Raw genomic sequence first — 18,744 nt, forward strand, 5'->3', positions numbered from 1 at the left:
ATATTAATTAATTTATTATTATTATTATTATTATTATTATTATTATTATTATTATTATTATTATTATTATTATTATTATGTCACGTTAGTCACGTTAGGTGGCTTTGTTGCATCTGGCACTGTGTAAATTTAATTAAATTGAAACATAGGCATTAAAAATATAAATTGAACCCAGGTAGCTCCCCTATTAAACTCCATGATGCTGTCAAAAACTGTCACTTTCTCTTTCTGTAACTAATTCCAACATACAATAAAAATGAGAAAGAGAGAAGAAAAAAAAAATGTATAAAAGTATAAAACGAAACGTGTTTGATGCCATTATCCTATAAATTTATGGATTACAAGCATGCTTTCACATTTGCAATGGTCTGCTGAATTGTATGTAATGCCATAACTTGTGGCGCAGTGGTTAGCGCCCAATGACAGATGGAGATAGGCACCAACAAACCCCCGCAACCCTGAAAAGGAGCAAGCGGGTCAGAAAATGAATCGATGGATTTCCATGCCCCCTTATAATAATATTGCTTTTGTAAGTGTCATTTGAGAAAAACATGTGGCGTTTAAACAGAGGGTTAAAATAAAGATTAATTATTAAAGTCCTCTGAGGTCAGGTCTATGAACTGTAAATGGAAAAGGAAAACACAGGGACAAGGAGAGGAGCTGACCTTGTTTGATTCCACACGAACCACCCATGCGCAGCTGACCAGGTGATCATATTCATCATGACCTGGTGTGTTTGGATAACTGAAGGAACCAGCAGGACCAGTTAGTTCGCCTCCACATACTGTAAAACAAATTAAAGTTCCTCAGCACCCAGTGGAAGTCTATCTCTCACGTGAACAGTAAAAAAAAAAAAAAAAAATGACCAATGACCAAAGAGAAAGTGAGAAAGACTACGTCATGCTGCTTTGGTTACAGACACTAAGCCCTATCTGTAACTGGAACACGTACATCGTGTTGTATTCTATCTGGGTTACTTGCTGTATGATCTGTTGCCTTAGTTACTGTGATGAAACTTGTGATTTTCACATAATTGTTTTGATGTGCACCAGAGTTTAAAGGCACTATTACACTTGGCCAAACAAAGTGAACTGTCCCAGGAAACAAACTCTGGTTCTCAAAAAAAAAGGACAAATCTGAGCTGGTTCATCAGTAGTTCTTCATCCATGGTCCATATTACCTTGCTGTTGTGTCTGACACATAGAACCAGTCCACTGAGCAGTGCAGGTGCACGTGAATCCATTGATGTTGTCGGTGCAGGTTCCCCCATTTTGACATGGACTGCTTGCACATTCGTTGATGTTCTGGTCACAGTTCACTCCTTGCCAACCAGGGTTACAGTTGCAGACGTAGCCAGGAGCCAAGGTTGAACCCTGTTCATAGTAGCAGTTCATCACTGAAACTTTTCCTCATTATCATTACTATTTTTCTTTAATCATTCTCCATTCAACATGTAGCAGCACATATAACATAAGCACTCACCACACACTGTCCATTAACACAGGGGTTGTTGGTCTGACAGATATCACTGCTTTGAGTGCAACCAGTTGGTCCATATCCATTGCCTATGTAACCTTCTGGGCAGGTACACACAGGGTAGCTTGAGCCTGGAAAGCAGAAAATATTCTATAAAATGTAAAAAAAATAATATGAAGATGAAATAACCTGCTCTTCTTGTTGTGAGATAGAAGGGCTTAACACTGTACCACTGTGCAAAATAATTATATAAAAACTAATCTTTATGCTAAAATGTTTTATTAACATCACACCCTCACCATTGATGTTTGTCTGTGTGTTACCTGGAGTGGAAGTGCACGTAGCCGTGGGGAAACAACCTCCATTGTTGGTGGCACAGATGTTAATCTGTAAGCATGTTCTTCCATCGCCCTCATAACCTGCACAAATACAAACACATGTTTGCCAGGTTAAACCTGAGAGTAATCCTGCCTTAGATAGTCCAAGATGTAACTAGAAGAGCCGTTTCATCAAGGAGAAATAACCTTCGTTGCCATGGAAACACCCCCAACCAGTTTTAAGGTCAGGCTTGGTTTACCTGCTGCTTAGGTCAAAAGCAACACAAACTATTGTACATTTTCTCACCATATGGCTTCAATGTACTCTTTTAAAAGGACATTTAACAGAACGGTTAGTGCTTGGTTTTTTAAATTGATACAAATTAATACCTCCTAATCATAGAATCCCTGTCCTATTACATGTTTAATGGAGACCATATTTCTTTATTACAAAGAGAGAGGGTGTTCAAGGACAAGACCGACCCCTTCCTCTGTGCATTTGAATCTAATGTTTAGTGCTGGGTTAAAAAAAAAAACTATTCTTCAAAAACCTCATAAGACTCATAAATGACATGATTATTTATTTGTGTCATTCTTTCAAACGTTGACAATTTTTAAATATATATTGTAACTACCGTATTTTGCGGTGTATATGACGTAATTTTTTTCCTGTAAAGTTGAGGTTGCAGTCAATGTGGCGGGGCGCTCTATGGGGTGGATTCCCTAAGATCTGAAATAAAGGGTGGTAAATCAGGTGCGTCTCTAATTCTTTTGGTGGCGCTGTTTCTTCACCTGCTGTGGGGAATTTACGAACATTGTGCCACTAATAATTACGCGTATAGACGTGGTTGAGACCGCCCTATTTAAATGAACATTTTGCTCATTCAACATGGAGAGGTGAGTGCACAGAAGCATCAAATGACATTTGAAGAAGGTAAATTAGAGGATGGTGGACTTCTCTGTCTGCTGCAAAAATATTTAATAATGTATAAAACCAAATAAACAAACAAACATGTTTTTTTAATTTTATTTATTTATATAATTTTTTAAACAACAACTTTAAAACCTAATTACATTTTCCCCCTAATTTAATGTGGCTGTTTTGTCAGGTCCTCTAACTTTGCTCTATGAGTCCATGGATTTGGAGAGAAACCGTCCTATTGATCTGTTGATGCCATTGATCTGAGTTAATGCAGCAACAGAGTCTGTCAATCATTTGATCAGCTGCATTTTAAGATGATCTACTGACCACCATTCAACAGGTCTGAGCTCTCGAGCAGCGCTGTGACACGCACACTCTCATATGTGAACATTGTGCCATCACTGCATAAATAGCCCTTGTGAGATTCGCCTACTTTATATATTCAACAGAGGGAAACACGCTAAGTGGATTGTGGGCGCATTGTGACCCGAAAAGACAAAAGGAAAAAATATCAATACTTAGAATAACGAGTTAAAAGTGAGTAAATAAGCTGATACAAATTCTACTGGTTCAATTGGTGTCAAAGCAGTTTCCTTTCGTACCTGGAGGGCAGGGACCACAGTGGAAGGAGCCCATTGTGTTGAGGCACTGCACCATTGGAGTTGTCGAGCAGCCGCCATTATTAGTCAAACATTCGTCCAAATCCCGACAGCTGTAGCCATTGCCTTGCCACCCTGAGTGGCAGAAAGCATTAGGTCACTAGAACTCTGTTTCGTTTTGTCTGGGAAATATGCTTTTCTATGTGAGTTCTTTAAAAACGTTGATTATGTTAGCGGTCTTTAGGAAAAACAGACTCAAATCAGCCTAAGATTACCAGCTGGACAAGAGCCACAATAGAAGGAGCCCTGGTTGTTGTAGCAGGGCACAGGGGGGTTGGTGGAACAGGGTTTGTTGGCCAGGTTACATTCATCGACATCAGCCACACATGCAGGGTTCCCAGCTGGAGCCTCCCAGCCACTGTCACAAATGCACTGGTATCTCGGCTGCATCAATAGAAATAACGTTCGTGAGAGCACTGCAGTGAAGTAATATGAGCGTTTGTTGGCCTCTGCATTTTGATTGTCCTGGGTTACCTGCCCAACGGTAACTCGATCTGCGTCGATGCATATGCCGTGGGTACATAGGTCCTGTCCTGCGTTCCTGCAGTCATCATAGCGCTCTGTGCAGAGTCTCCCAGACCACTCTGGAGAACAAGTGCACCTGCAACAGACAGTAGCATAGAAATGAGAAGTTCACGTACTCTGGTGCGATTACGGCATGTTCTGCTGTAAATTAGTTTGTGGTTGATGTAGATTTCTCCTCCAGACATGGGAAACGGTCCTTGTTTCCACACACTACAATCGTTAGATGATACTAAGCAAGTATAAACTGTACAAAAATGTGAGCCAAATCCCAAAATAATAGGTGACATGTAGGAGGTAGCAGCGCACCTTTGGATGAGAGATCATCCATGCTCAGCAGAGCTCAGAGGGAGAGGAGGAAAGGTGTTTATGAGACAGAAAATGGCGTACAGAGGTGACGTTCCCAGCAGCGCACACTCGACCAGAGCATGTGTGGAACTGCATGTCCGGGAGGAAGAGGAAGCTACGTGTGTGCAGACTGACGGGAGAGAAACTTGGAGGAACGCCAAAATACAGTAAGAAATCCATTTAACTCTGACATAGATAGCAAAATAATAATCATTTTTTGTTTGGCAGAACTTGCAAGTGTACCTTAACTTTCATGCAAGTGGGGCCATACTATTACCATGAGTTAATTTCCAGGCCAAACAGGACTGGACCGCATGGAGGGGCCAAAGAAACCAAGAACCAATTGATCAGTAGCTCGAAGGGGAATCCGCCCCTCCCCACGGCCAGCTTGGGCTGTCCTGATCCAATACTGATATTGGATATTGACCAATAAGAAAAGCCGGTATTTTTAATGTTATTCAACTACATATATTCAGGATTTGTGTTTATTACCCATCGTTGTCTATATTTCTTAGAGTAATTGAACCAAACAAGTAAACAATATGTGTTGCATGACATGTAAATGCAGAGACTCTGTTAATGGCTGGTCAGTATATTGAGTTTTTGAGATATTGACACATTTTCAGATAAAAGGTAAAGTGGCATAGGTTTGTGACTTTGGGAAAAACAGAGGTCAGGCCAAATACTGAGAAAAATGTATTTTACAGAAGGAAACCATAACAGTTATACGTTTTTTAATGGGACTTATCAGTTCTTTATGCTTTTAAGGATGTTGTATTTTATATTGTTGTGTTTTCAATATTATTTTTTATAATACTAATAATCTATATTAATAGAGCATTATAGAGCAGAAGTTGCTATTACAGATCTTTGAAGCTGGCAGCCATTGGCTGACCGCCTTTTTCCTTGCAAACTCATGTTATAAAAGGCTATCCAAAGGAAACTGTCCAAAAATAAGAAGAAAAAAAAAGAAAACAACAAGGCCAGCAGAAACTGACATAGTCAGATTATGACATAACTTTTAAGAAAAATAAGAGAAACCCCATTCTGACCCAGAAATCTACACTCTTGCAAACCCCTAGTCTTGGCTTCCGTGTTGGCCATAAATGTGCTCGTCTCTGGTTTACCGCTTCTAAATCCTTGGATAACCTTTGATAAACACCATACTGTTCACTGCAGACCAAGAACACCTGACAAGAGTTGCAACTAAGGATACGCTAACCATCAGACCGTGGTCTATATCCATCTGGCTTTTTAAGCATTGTCCATTTTTATGTAGATATATGTCGATCTGTGGTATCTGGAACATCTGCAATTGCTCCTAACAGACATACGGAGAGAACAATTATGCTAATGGGCTCAAGCACTTACGTGAATGATCCTTGTGTATTAACACAACTGGCCCCATTCTGACAGCCCTGCGACGTTCCTGAGTACAGCTGACATTCATTTACATCTGCAGCACAGTTAGGACCCTGGGAGTGACACACAGACAGAAGTGTAAAGAGCACTGTTATATCCGACTCAGGTAGAAGTAGAAGTAGTGTTAATTGATTTAAATTGTACTCAAGTACAAGTAATTCATACTAAAATACTCAAGTACAAGTAAAAAATAACTTAATTCAATAATACTCACAGTAAAAGTTACTAGTTACTTTCACCCCCCATGTTTATTTTTGCCAATAAATCTTGCCAGTGTTTCCTGGCATACAGTAAATATCTCATGTATAAAGTTAAAAAGGAAGAGACACAAAGGCATCTGTATAAAATAAAAGGTTTGTCCACATGTACAATTTAAAAAAAATAAAATAAAATAACACCAATGAATTTAATTCAAAATTTCAAAAAAATTCTAAGCATAGCTAAATTTGTGCAACTCATTTTTTGTAGTTTCACAATTTCCCTTGATTATTTAAAAAAAAATAATAATAATTTACTCAGTAATGGTTCGGTGTACTGTAGCAATGTAATGAATTACTTTACTTCTTTTAAAACGTATTAAAATAATACGTTTTAAAAGAAACTTATTCTTATACTTGAGTCATTTTACTCAAGTAAAATTACTGAGTACCCATAAAAGCAACTCAATTACAGTGACGCGAGTACTTGTAATCCATTACTTTCACCTCTGCACACAGACACACACACACAAATTCACACTGACTGTCTGACTGTGATTTTATCAGGATTTTCAGGTGTACTTCTGCAGTTTAGGAATTCTTGTCAACCAACCTACCAACAGTTCATTATAAAGTGAACTTACAGCCCAGTTGCTGGGACACAGGCAGTAATATGCATTAAGCATGTTTAGACAGCTTCCTCCATTCTGACAGGGGTTACTGCTACAGGAGACTTTCTGCACCATCTGATTGGACAGAAACAAAAAAAATGTGACTTGTCTGCTTCCCACTACAGTCCGAGCCAAACTGTGGTCACAGGTCTCACCAACTCAATGTCAGTCACTTTGGTCTGGAGTGTGGAAACCTGTGGACAGTAGAAGTATCTTCTTTGAACATGTCACACAAGTCATCAATCATCATAACATCCTTTTAAAATATCTTAAATCTGTCAAATTTTCTACTTTAATGTTTGACAAAAATCTCCGTCTCTTGTTTTTTACAGTCTATATTTGAGAATACTAGTAGAGCTGCAACTAACAGTTATTTTTGTAGTCGACTAATCTATTGAACCTTTTTTGATTAGTCGACTAACCACGATTATTTTTCTGTTTTGAAGCACATATTTTGGACTGCTTTTTTAGCGCACCTGCATAAATCTTTCCACTCGCGAATGTGTCACTGTTGTACTGTGACAGCATGTTTTACACAAAGGAATTAAAACAATGACAATGACAAACATGAAACATTTAACGTGTAGTTTTTTGATGCAATCTCAAAACCCGTTAGCGCCACCGAGAGTTTGTAACTTTTCACTGGTTTGAACTAGCTGCAAGGCATTCGGTATGTTTATGCAGTGGAACGTGACCAGCAAAAACAGAATTTGGACCTATAACCTAAATTCAACAGGAAGTTTGCAGTTTTAAATTTAGTGGGTGAAATTTGGCACTTTTTCTCAAGTTTTGGCCTTACCACACTGTCTTCAAAAGCGAACTCCTCCTAGTGTTTATAATTTCCACTTGAAATTTTAAATTTATGTTATTGACAAGTTGGAGACCAATCATGTGGATGCTTAATTTTCATCAAATTAAAAACTAGGAAATGTTTTAATAACTCAGCCAAAACGCATTCAATCAAAACCCAAATTCACGTGCAGAACAGGAAACACGTCTGCAATGCAATGACATGACAATTCACACGACACCACCCCCTGGTGGTGATAGAAAAAATGTTAAAATGGGTGCAATAATAGATTACACAAGAGGTAAAAGGTTAATCATGTGGGGAGCTTCTCCTACCTGGGTATCCAGCTGTTGGAGCTTGTTGGTGACATCTGGTGGAATAGCACCACCGTGAGCTTTGATGTAATCTATGTCTCCTTTGTTGGTTTTGATCTGAAAACAGTCAGTTGAGACACATTTACAGGCAAATAAGTGACAAGCTTTTCATGCCAAAGTGCACTGCACACAGTCTGGTCCAGCTAACCAAAGTGATGATTACGTTAGTGCTGTGTCCAAAATGGGGGACAGAACTAGCTCTGCCACCATTTATTCATGAAAACACATAACAGAGCCTAAATGGAGATAAATGGTCCAGACCATGAATTCATGAACCCATTACAATCAAAATGTAAGAGATTTGATAACAAAGCAACACATTAAGAGTAAAAAGCAAATTATTTCATAAGACAAAAAAACAACAAAAAAAAACTTATATTTTCCATTTAGACACTGCATGAAGTTAAGGCTTGAGGCCAGCGTGACATCTAACTTTATAACTTCCCTACTTTGGAGATGTTGTGGTATAGACCACTTGATTGCCCACGTCAGCTGGAGGCAAAAACAATAAACGCATACAGTGTATATAAACACTGACGCAAGCGGGATTCGCCAGCGTAGCTCAACGGCGGCCATCTTACCTCAGACAACTGACGTTCTGACATTATGACGCACTCTACGGTAGCTGTTGGAAGGTGAGTGATCAGCTCAAACAAAAATACTCTTAACTGGATGAAATATTGACGGACTATTACAAACCTTATTATACATAGGTATGACATAGGATTGTATGTTGAAATTACCGCTTGCCATTTGAAGGTTGGTTGAAAGATGAGCAAGTTAGGGTTATTTAAATAGTACATGCACCATTGACATTGATGTAATGTGTAGGGCCAGCTGTCTAAGGTAAGAGGGCCGCCACGCTGCTACGACGCTCCCCATTGTCTAACAGCGTGGGTAAATGATCTATGGTGGTTTGCCTCCAGGCTAAGCCCCGCCCAACAAAATACGTCACAATGTTTACAAACAATCAAAGGGTATATGCGTTTGTGAAATGATAGCTACGATTATGATTTTAAACAAGGGCAAGGTAAAAAAAAAATATGTGAAGAGATATTTTAGGATTCATAAGTTTTGGGATATTATTTCCTGCACCATGGCTGCAACATCTACTCTGGATTGGCTGTGCATTCAAGGTGTGATCCATCTGTCCCAACCGTTTGGAATAAACACTTTACACTCAACACTGAGGACAGGTCTCACCTCACACAGTGGGTGCAAAACACCCTATGGTGCTGTCACCCCCACATTTGTACAGTGATCTCCTATTGATATTGAGAATATGACATAATAAATGGATTGTGTTCATCATGTCTTCTTTTTATAATAGTGTCAGCTGTAACTTGTCAGCAGGGTAACAAGATATCCTTAGTTGTCTGTCTAAAAGAAACTTCAAGTCACTTACATGACTTCATTAAGGCTCAAACATACTCTGGCGGACTGCCCACACTCCTCATAGCTTACATACTCGAGTGCACCACCACGTAGTACTCTCCAGTAAAATCCTACATTTTCCACAATCCTTAGCGCTTCTCTGTAGTTCTTGTACTCCTTCTGGGATGTGTTTTAAAGGTGACTGTACTTTTGTAGCTCGTCTGCTAGTCTCTCCTCAAAACGTGTCTCCTTCCCTCCTGCTCTGTTTCACCAGGCAATGAATTTCAGGTCGGTGTTACATTAATGCGGGTTGAGTGTTTGAGCCTTTATGAACAACTGAAGATGATCTACTAAGAATCATCCAGCAGGTCTGTGAGCTGTCCTGAGTAGCGCTTTGTCCGAACCTTGTGCCATTGCTGCGTAAATAACGCAGCTGGTCAGCTGATTCTGGCCTGAAGCTCCTTGCCATTACGCGACACAAGAGTTTAATGGTCAAAACATGGAAAGGAAGACACAGGTCAGGTACATCAGGAGCAACATCCATAGATCGCCGCACACAACGACTCTACACGGCCAACCTCAGGCATTCAGCTGTTTCTCTCCCTCTTACACACACTTAATCTGCATTTTCTTATTCAGTGGCTATTGATGTTGACTATTGTTTTATTTAAACGATTGCATTATACTAGAAAAGTTAACTGGAGCCTTTTTTTCCTTTTCTGTTGTGTATTGTGTCAACATTTACTGCAACTATTCCTCCTTCCTGTTGGAGAAGACGGACACTTTTTCCTTCGCGCCCTCCATTTTTTCATGCCTGCTGCTCTTTGTCTTGTTTTTATCTTGTCATAATCTAATAGGAGCCACACTCCCGATCCTAAATCTAAATCATGGAATTGATCTGCTGTTCTCCCTACGCTATTGGTCAAATTTTCTCAACAACTAGGTCGGGCAAGGGGAAGCCCATATGTCCTGAGGATATGGAAGACGTCCACCGGATTGGAATTTACGATAACAGGTCTTCTGCTGGTTGGAACTGGTATTTTCCTGATTTATCGCAAAGATTGGATTAAGTTGGCAGCATTATTGGAAGCCGTTAGTCATCAATGGTAGGGGCCGAACTCTCAGAACTCTCAGATGGAATCCACCGTGGTGAACTTTTAAGGAGGAGTGGAGAGTTTGTGTCAAGGGAAATGGCCACAATATTGGATATGAATGACCAGGAACAATAGGGCTGGTAGTCAATGTTGTGACCAGCCCGTCTGAAAACACCTTATCTTTATCTTCATTCGGCTGCCTGAGATGAACAGCCTGTTGTCAAGATCTGTTTTTTTCTCCACACTCTTCCATGGACGGTATGTTGATTCAACACTCTGACCTTTCTCTCACTTTCCCATGAACACATGAGATCTTTGTCTCGGCTAACAAACTGTCAAGGTCATCTCTACGGCAACGCGGTCCCATCGGCATGGAGACGAACTGTGAGAGAGACTGCAGCAGAGTCTTAGAAAACAGGCACATGGTCACATGATCACTCCCCCATACTTTCACACACAACCCATTTTTTTCCACCGTCGCCCCAACCCTTCCTCCTTCCTGCAGTTGGCAGCAGGAGGCAAAGCGCCTGCGAACTACCCATCCTAAATACTCATCCCCCTGGTACTAATGTGCTGTTGTATTGAACTGAATGTTGTTTTGTTTTGATGCATGTACGCTGAGGAGGTTTTTTCCTAGTTTTATACTGTCCTCTACCTGTGACAATAGATAACTGCATATAGTTTAATATGGGGAGAGTATTTGTACAGTCTGTCTTTGGGCACAAGTGAACTTTGTGAGGGTTATGCATTCTCACTAAGCCTAACACTTTATTGTATTCCCAGCAGCTGTAGTGGGAATATAGTTTAATGATTAACTGAATGCCTTGTGTAAGAAGCTTTGAGCCTCAATCTGTTTCTGGTAAATAAGTCACATTATCATGTGATTAGCAGCATGTTTGAGCTGTGTAAAGTGATTATAGATAGACCATGACTGATTATTATCATTTTATTAGTTGATTTACAATAACAGGTTTATTGTTACGGTGCTATGACAGAGAAGAACAGGGATATCCTGTCCAAACAAAATGAATGGATATGAACAAAACATTATAGAGATGGTACTGGAAAGCTTGAGAGAAGGACCTCCACAGACACAGGCCTGGAAAGTCAGAAGCTAAAACAAAGAGCATGTAGATTTATTGTATGTATTTAGCAGTGAACTGTGCCATGTGATATATTTTAGAAGTGCTTTAAATTGTAAGAAAAAAGAAAGGATCATCACGGTCAGGATTATTTAACAAACTAGAATAATTCATTACATTTTTTTACCTTTATCTTTGTGGGAATGTAAAAAAACCCAATAATAATTAGATTTGATCTCAAATTAATAACTTAATAGCTTAATAATTTTTCCACCTAAAACACACCCATGTTCACTGAAATGTAGGTGTTTGGCTCCCGGACTATATGCAGCATCAGAGCCACAGATAAGTCTGCTTTCTCAGGTGAATGATCATTTGTGAATCATTTCACAAATTTCAGCATTAACTGTCATCAATTCCTTTATTTCTTCCTTTCTGTTTACACTGCAGCAACAGAGTTGTTTTCGGTCTGAAATACTGATTTGAATTCTTCATATTCTTCATAACACGATCAAATGCTGCGTTCCAAGCAATTCGGATTCAGGATTTTCTGACCTCCGACTTGACTTTTGTTTCTAAAAAGTTCTGCATTCACATGGCATGTTTTCAAAACAAATTCTGTTTACATGAGACCACGGTAAGCATCAAAAACTATGTAGTACACATGCAATAAGTGCATAGCAAAGACACTTCCTCCAAACACAGGTAAGTGTGGAGCTTATGTGCCGCTTTACTTCAGCTGTAAAGCATGTGGTAACAGTGCTGTAACGCACAACTCAGAGAGCGGCTCTCTTCATGTGTGACAGCACACAGCTCCAGAACAATTCAAGAATGAATTGTGTATGCATTTATTTTAACATATTTAGTCATGTGCCAGAGGACAGCCATCCGTTCATCCCCTCAGCATCCATTTGCGAGTCTTTCTCGCATTATTCAAAACACATCACCTGAGCGATAATTTTTTAGAGAAGTACAGTTAATTCCAAAGAGTCATTCCTCTCGCTGTTTACACAGTGAGAAGGAGGCGTTTTCAAAAACTTCTACTCTGGAGCCTGATTTTAAAAAGTTCCGTTTTCAAGCACCAAAATGCTGTTGCCGTGTAAAGAGACAGCCAAAACGCAACAAAACTTTTGTGTTTTCACTTAACAGCCCGCGGAACATCTCTGTGCTGAATAGCACGTACCACGTTCCAGTAAGAGTAGTTAAATGACTCGGTTCCACAGAGTAAAATAAAGTCTCAGAGAGGCCCTTGACATCCGCTCATAGAATATCCATGTCAAACATAGTTATTCAACAAGCATTAACAGAGGAGTACTTATTTGAAAAATAAGTCCCTCTGGTGCCCCGTGGCACATACGGAGTAATGGGCTCCTTTCATATATTGGTATGTGTCAATGATTCAGTACCAATAAACTGTCGCAATATTTGATTCACAAATAAATGAGAAAACGGCTTTAATGGAAATTAAGTATCTGCTACAAAAACTGGTTGACTTTGAATTATCTGCAGATAAATTCTGGCAAAAAAGTAGCTCTGATCATCGCTCCGGGTAAAAAGATCCCTTTGATCAAGAACTCCCATGGTGCACTGGCACGTCTGTGAAAAACAATCACAGAAACCTTGTGGTTGTTTTTGATAAATCAATGTCTTTGGACTGACTCAACTGACTAAAAACAGTTTTTATCATCTGAGAAATATCTCCAAAGTGAGGAATCTGCTGTCCAAACCAGATCTCAAAATAATCATACACGCATTAATTTCATCACGCATTGATTACTGTAATTAGGTTTTCTCCTGTTTTAACAAGTCTAAACAGACTTCAGATTTTTCAGAATGCTGAAGCCAGACTTTTGACCGGTGCTCCCACATTACCCCCATTCTTTCCGTTCTTCGTTGGCTTCCAGTTCATTTTTGCATTGAGTTTAAAATCCTAGTCCTTACTTTCTGTGCGATGCATGGTCAGGCCCCTCAATACATCACTGACTTGTTGTGCCCCTACACTTCAGGGCGTACCCTTCGGTCATCAGGTCAGGGTCTCCTCATGACCCCAAAAATGCATTTTAAAACCTGGGGTGACCTAGCGTTCCAGGCGGTGGCGCCAAGACTCTGGAATAGCCTACACTAGTCCCTCCGTGAGCTTGTCTGTGTGGACTCTTTAAAAACATTTGAAGACCGCGCTTTTCAGAAAGGCTTTTGATTAAATTGCTTTTATTTTTTATTAACCTTTTATGATGTTCCTACTGTTGTTTTAAATTATTAGTTTTATTATCCTTTTGTGTCGTTGCTGCTGTTTTATTTTCATTTTTGCCTGTGCAGCACTTTGTGATTTTATCTGTGAAAAGCACTATAGAAATCAAATTTACTTACTTACTACGTTGAATTACCTTTGAAACGATATATCACAAAACTATGTTCCCATAAATTTTGAAAATACCGTAAATGGGGGTGGGCCCCTGGGCCCCATTTCAAAAAAAGGGCTCCGAGCATCTCGTCATATTCATTTATATTGTTCATACCAAACTGCATTCCGATCTAACGAGAACTAACGGAGGAGTAGACATTTGAAAAATGGGGCCCCCTTGCGCCCCCGTGACACGTATGGGGGTTTTGGGCCCCATTTATATATTGGTATGTGCCAATGATTTGATACCACCAACCGTTATAATATTTGACTTGCCATTTTTTTTTCTTTTGGGGCCCCAAATCAAGGATAATCTTATAAAATAAAAAATGATCTGGCATTTGTCGTTCTTGATTAGGAAGGAGGAAAATGGGGTCAAAAACTGCTCGATTGTCATTATGTGCGTACCCTGTTTAAGATCCTGACCTTTTCTGGTAGAAATGTTTTTTTTTTTTTTGTTTTGTTTTGTTTATTTATGCTACTGCTCCAAAAATAAAGTCATGTCTTAATAACATCAGGGACTGTATTCCAGATGAACTCATTACATGTATATTCCACTCAAAGACTGATCCCTATTTACAATATGTTGAACTCACACTATCATCGACTTTTTTGCAGGGATTCCCCAAAGTCATCCTAATCTGTTTTTGTTTGCAACCCCCTTATTTATGTACTAGGACGTATATGATTTTAGCTGATATCCTACGTGGCTTTGAATATGAACGGAGATAGATTATGTTGTGTTGTTGCTGTGTTTGCTGATTATGTGAATATTTAATTATAATTATAAAAAAGATTATTCAAAACAAGCAAATGTGCCTTTTATAATTTGATGTAATCAATAAACTAACTTAAATTAACTTTTTCTTTTCACAAATAACCCCTCACTGAGAAACACTGTGTAGCTCAAAGCATTTACAGCTAAGGACCATTGTCCTTGTTGGAGAAGTTTTGGTTCAGCTTGCAATTATGTTTAGCTTGAAGTTCTCACATGCCGGTTTGTGCAGTCGCAGCGTACCTGACTCAGCAGTTGGCTGAGGTTTTCATCACCCACTATAACTGCTCCTGATGCTGAGGGCTGGAAGCGGATCTCTTTCTGCTCAGCAGTGGCGAAGACAAGGTGTCCATTGTCAGAAAGCATGCGAGGTCTGAGAAGGCACGCAGGATTCATTTTAGTATTAACATTTGGACCTAAATAATGCTGAAGCTCAATGCTTTTGCAATATTTAGTTGTCAGCATATGTAACACAACATGTTATGTAAAGCAGCAGAACCCATTCCACCTCACTCACTGGTCACTGATGAAGCTCCTCTCGTTTTGCCTCTGTGCCGTGTCATGTTGTCCCACCAGGAGCAAAAAAATCACAAAGAACAACCATGGCTGCTGAAAGGGGGCAGCCATTGAGAGCAAAGGATCAACCTGGAACACTTCACTGGGGGTTACGTGCTGCTACACTGACTTTTAGGAGCCTCACTCTTAAGACTTTAACCGAAGCAGACAGTAAAGATCATCTGACTACCAGCGCAGCTTCCTGTGGGTCATTTATTTGAGTTCATTATGGTTTCAGTGAAGGTGTCTCACATGATCATAGGAGATGAGTAACTGAGTAAGCTGAGGTGACAATAAAGCTGAGGTGAGTTTAGTATCATACGAAATATCTGTAAAGCTCAATTTGTGGACAGAAATGTTTTCCCCATGTATTAGATGAAATAGGATTGCCACAGGATTAATTTACATCAAACAGTTGTACGGCGTTGAAGCAGAACGATAGATGAATGTCAGCTCAGCATTGCATCATTTCTGGTAACTTCAATAAAGAGGACGCAGCGTGAGGGCCAATTATTAGATCCCTAGGGTCCAAGCCCCAAGTGTGGGATAAAGATCATCACTGAACGTGCAGGTTTTTGTCCTTAAAAAATGATATGTTTTTGTGCAAAGTATCGAATTTTTTTTTTTTTTTTTGGATTTAATATTTATTTTGTTATTTTCAAAACCTTTTCTGCTTTTTCACTAAAATGTGCAGGTACGTCTTCACAGAAATGTTGTCACTGTTTGTTGAAGGAACCAATACATTGTTTACTGTAACATTGCACTATAATGGTGTCACTGGTAAGAAAGACCTTATTTTTTGTTTACATAAAGCACTATTGGAGATAATTATTCGTTTACATTGGTATGTTGACACTTATTTACAGAAATGTTGCACTAAAATAGTGTCACTGTTCATAGGACACTTTTTCAATGTGTTGTCTTTCAGAGATATAAAATAAAAAAAATTGTTTTTTCACTTAATCTTTTTTTTTTCTTGTTATGTCATAGATTATCGTAGATTGATATCTGACCAATATATCGATAATCACAGTATCGTCACATTGTGAGATAATCATTATCGCGAGCTTTGTATCGCGTATCGTATTGCGAGGTACCCAGAGGTTCCCAGCTCTAATTTACTGTATATTTGGCTATGTTATTATCCAGCAGCTGATATATAACATCCAGTTGAACAATTCAAGATCATTACAACACACACACACACACACACACACACACACACACACACAGAGAGAGAGAGTGAGAGAGAGAACAAGGGCACAGAGACACACAGAAGGACAAAGACAGAAAGAGACCTAAATGTTAATACATGAATGTTGCTATTTTTTATTTACCTTTTTAATGGAAATGATGCTTCTGTAATATATTTTTGTGTGTATATTGTTCAATGTCACACTTGCTTTGGCAATTTAAATATGTTTATCGTGCCTATAAAGCTTTTTCTTTTCAATTTGATGGAGACAGAGCAGATCACCATAATGATCACACTCCCACACACCTATACACACTCAGACCTGTATGGAAGCCCGTTTCCGCCACTAAAAAAAAATAAAAATCACCAAGGAAAGTCATAATTATGGGAAACAAAGTCCTAATTATGAAATAGAAAGTCATAATTATGAGTTAGTAAACTCATAATTATGAGAAAGAAAGTCATAATTATGAGTTAGTAAAGTATCTTTTCAAGGTTGCGTATACTCAGCATATTTCTATGTGAATTTGCAAGCAAAGTATTTCATCATTTGTAAAGCACCGTCTAAAGTAGTCAACGGTAGTCTTATCAGCCATCTCTCAGTGTCAGCTCACCACATGAACAAGCTGCTGTAAATGTGTTTAAGTATATCATAATTATGACTTTACTATCTCATAATTATGACTTTTTTTCCTCATAATTATGACTTTACTATCTCGTAATTATCAATCAATCTTTTATTTGTATAGCGCCAAATCATAACCAATGGTATCTCAAGACACTTTACAGTAGAGCAGTCTTAAGGACGGACTCTTCATTTTATGGATACACACATATGCATATATACGTATATACACATACATATGTATCCCACACCCAACATGAATTCATCATGGTGGCAAGGAAAACCTTCTGTTAAGCAGCAGGAACCTTGTGTGGATCCCATTCCTATGATGAACAGCCATCCACGTTATGCTGTGACTTTCTATCACATAATTATGACTTTTTTTCTCATAATTATGACTTTACTATCTCATAATTATGACTTTCTATCTCATAATTATGACTTTGTTTCCCATAATTATGACTTTCCTTGGTGATTTTTTATTTTTTTTTAGTGGCGGAAACGGGCTTCCATACACTTCTCTTGATTAATGAGATGCAATATTTTATATAACAGAGTAAAAATGGCATAATAATTCAACTTAGAATCCTCACCACACAGACAATCAGACATCAATACACCAGTAACCTCTTCAGACTGCTACCTAAAGTATGACAAATAGGAGTAAAATAAAAACTTAAACTGATTCATTGTTAACTGATTCATGAAACCAGAATGTTTAAATTGAAGAAATACATTTTTACTATTTTTCATTTCTTAATAAAACCTAGTTAAAATCATGAAAAAAGTTTTTCTTTTTTTTGCCAAACCAAATAGAACCCCTTGGCTTTGATAGAGTTATGCCATTAGTCTACAGCAGTGTTTCCCAACCAGGGGTACGCGTACCCCCAGGGGTATGTGAGCACATTGCATGGTATGTGGTAAAATTAAGAATGTATTTTCCAAGATAATAAAAGATATTCTCAGTCATTTCACAAGTCAATAAAATGGTACGTGTACGCTATGACTTGTTTTTAAAGCTTAAATGTCTGTTTAAAGACGACATATTCAAAGAAGCTCCTTTTGTGGTAAATGTCATGAAAGTTAAATATAACACAGGCAGGTTAATTATTTGTTTTGTATTCATATTATTATTATTTTTTCTAATTTCAGCTTTATTATTTAAATTTAATAACAATATAATCATAATATGTTACTATTAATAATAAAAACGTTTACTATAATATTAATTCTTATATTTATCATTTTTATTGCCTTGAAGGCAACATCATTTTATGTTTAATTTTAGTTAAATAAGAAGATTTCAATATTGTTTAATTAAAGAAGATGAAATAAAATGACTTGCGTTAAATATTCAGTTGTTATGTTCTACTGTTGGAGAATCATGAACACATGAGTGAGGGGGTACTCATGGTATGACAGAAAGGCTTGAGGGGTACACAAGACAAGAAAGGTTGGGAACCTCTGGTCTACGGTACATTAGAATGAAATTAATAAATGTTATTACTAATAAAAATCCATTTAAAATATATACTTTTTGTCAAACAAAGTGAAGGCTTCAGTGAGTGAATATGAATCTTTGGCAGACTTCAATACTGCCCTCTAGTGGAGGGATGGTGCTTTACACACACATGTGGATCAGGAGCTAAAAAAAACATTCACATGTGAAAATCTAAAAATAAAAATTAAAAAAACCACACACAAACCATGTGAAAATGTGAAGATTTTTGAGTCAAATCTCTCCCCATAATGCACCATTATGTGTTTGATTGGAGCGACAGACAGGTAACACAAAACGACTCTTATGTGGAGTCCTGATGCACATCACTGAAAAAAGTCAACTTACAATAAAAGATGTTCATGTGTTTTTCTAATGATCACATTCCTAATAAATGTAATAGTGTACTTTATCCTACCTCTTACATTCAGCCAGGCCAACATGCCA

General features: G+C 38.3%; 1 protein-coding gene across 1 annotated transcript in view; it reads right to left on the reverse strand.

Annotated features, from left to right (window-relative positions):
- cubn (cubilin (intrinsic factor-cobalamin receptor)) overlaps window positions 1-15,171 on the reverse strand; it is a 78,886-nt gene extending 63,715 nt beyond the window's left edge. Inside the window, exons 1-13 of the mRNA XM_028434413.1 lie at window positions 14,942-15,171; window positions 14,668-14,797; window positions 7,660-7,755; window positions 6,690-6,728; window positions 6,508-6,609; window positions 5,616-5,719; window positions 3,849-3,975; window positions 3,590-3,758; window positions 3,318-3,449; window positions 1,800-1,895; window positions 1,483-1,607; window positions 1,181-1,373; window positions 666-784 (exon numbers count right to left, since the gene is read on the reverse strand). Of these exons, the coding sequence (XP_028290214.1) occupies window positions 666-784; window positions 1,181-1,373; window positions 1,483-1,607; window positions 1,800-1,895; window positions 3,318-3,449; window positions 3,590-3,758; window positions 3,849-3,975; window positions 5,616-5,719; window positions 6,508-6,609; window positions 6,690-6,728; window positions 7,660-7,755; window positions 14,668-14,797; window positions 14,942-15,051 (1,542 nt within the window). The 5' untranslated portion in view covers window positions 15,052-15,171. The remainder of the gene's footprint in view (window positions 1-665; window positions 785-1,180; window positions 1,374-1,482; window positions 1,608-1,799; window positions 1,896-3,317; window positions 3,450-3,589; window positions 3,759-3,848; window positions 3,976-5,615; window positions 5,720-6,507; window positions 6,610-6,689; window positions 6,729-7,659; window positions 7,756-14,667; window positions 14,798-14,941) is intronic.
- Between the last annotated feature and the right edge of the window lie 3,573 nt (window positions 15,172-18,744).

Source organism: Gouania willdenowi, chromosome 20 (assembly GCF_900634775.1).
Source record: "Gouania willdenowi chromosome 20, fGouWil2.1, whole genome shotgun sequence".
Taxonomy (NCBI): Eukaryota; Metazoa; Chordata; class Actinopteri; order Blenniiformes; family Gobiesocidae; genus Gouania; species Gouania willdenowi.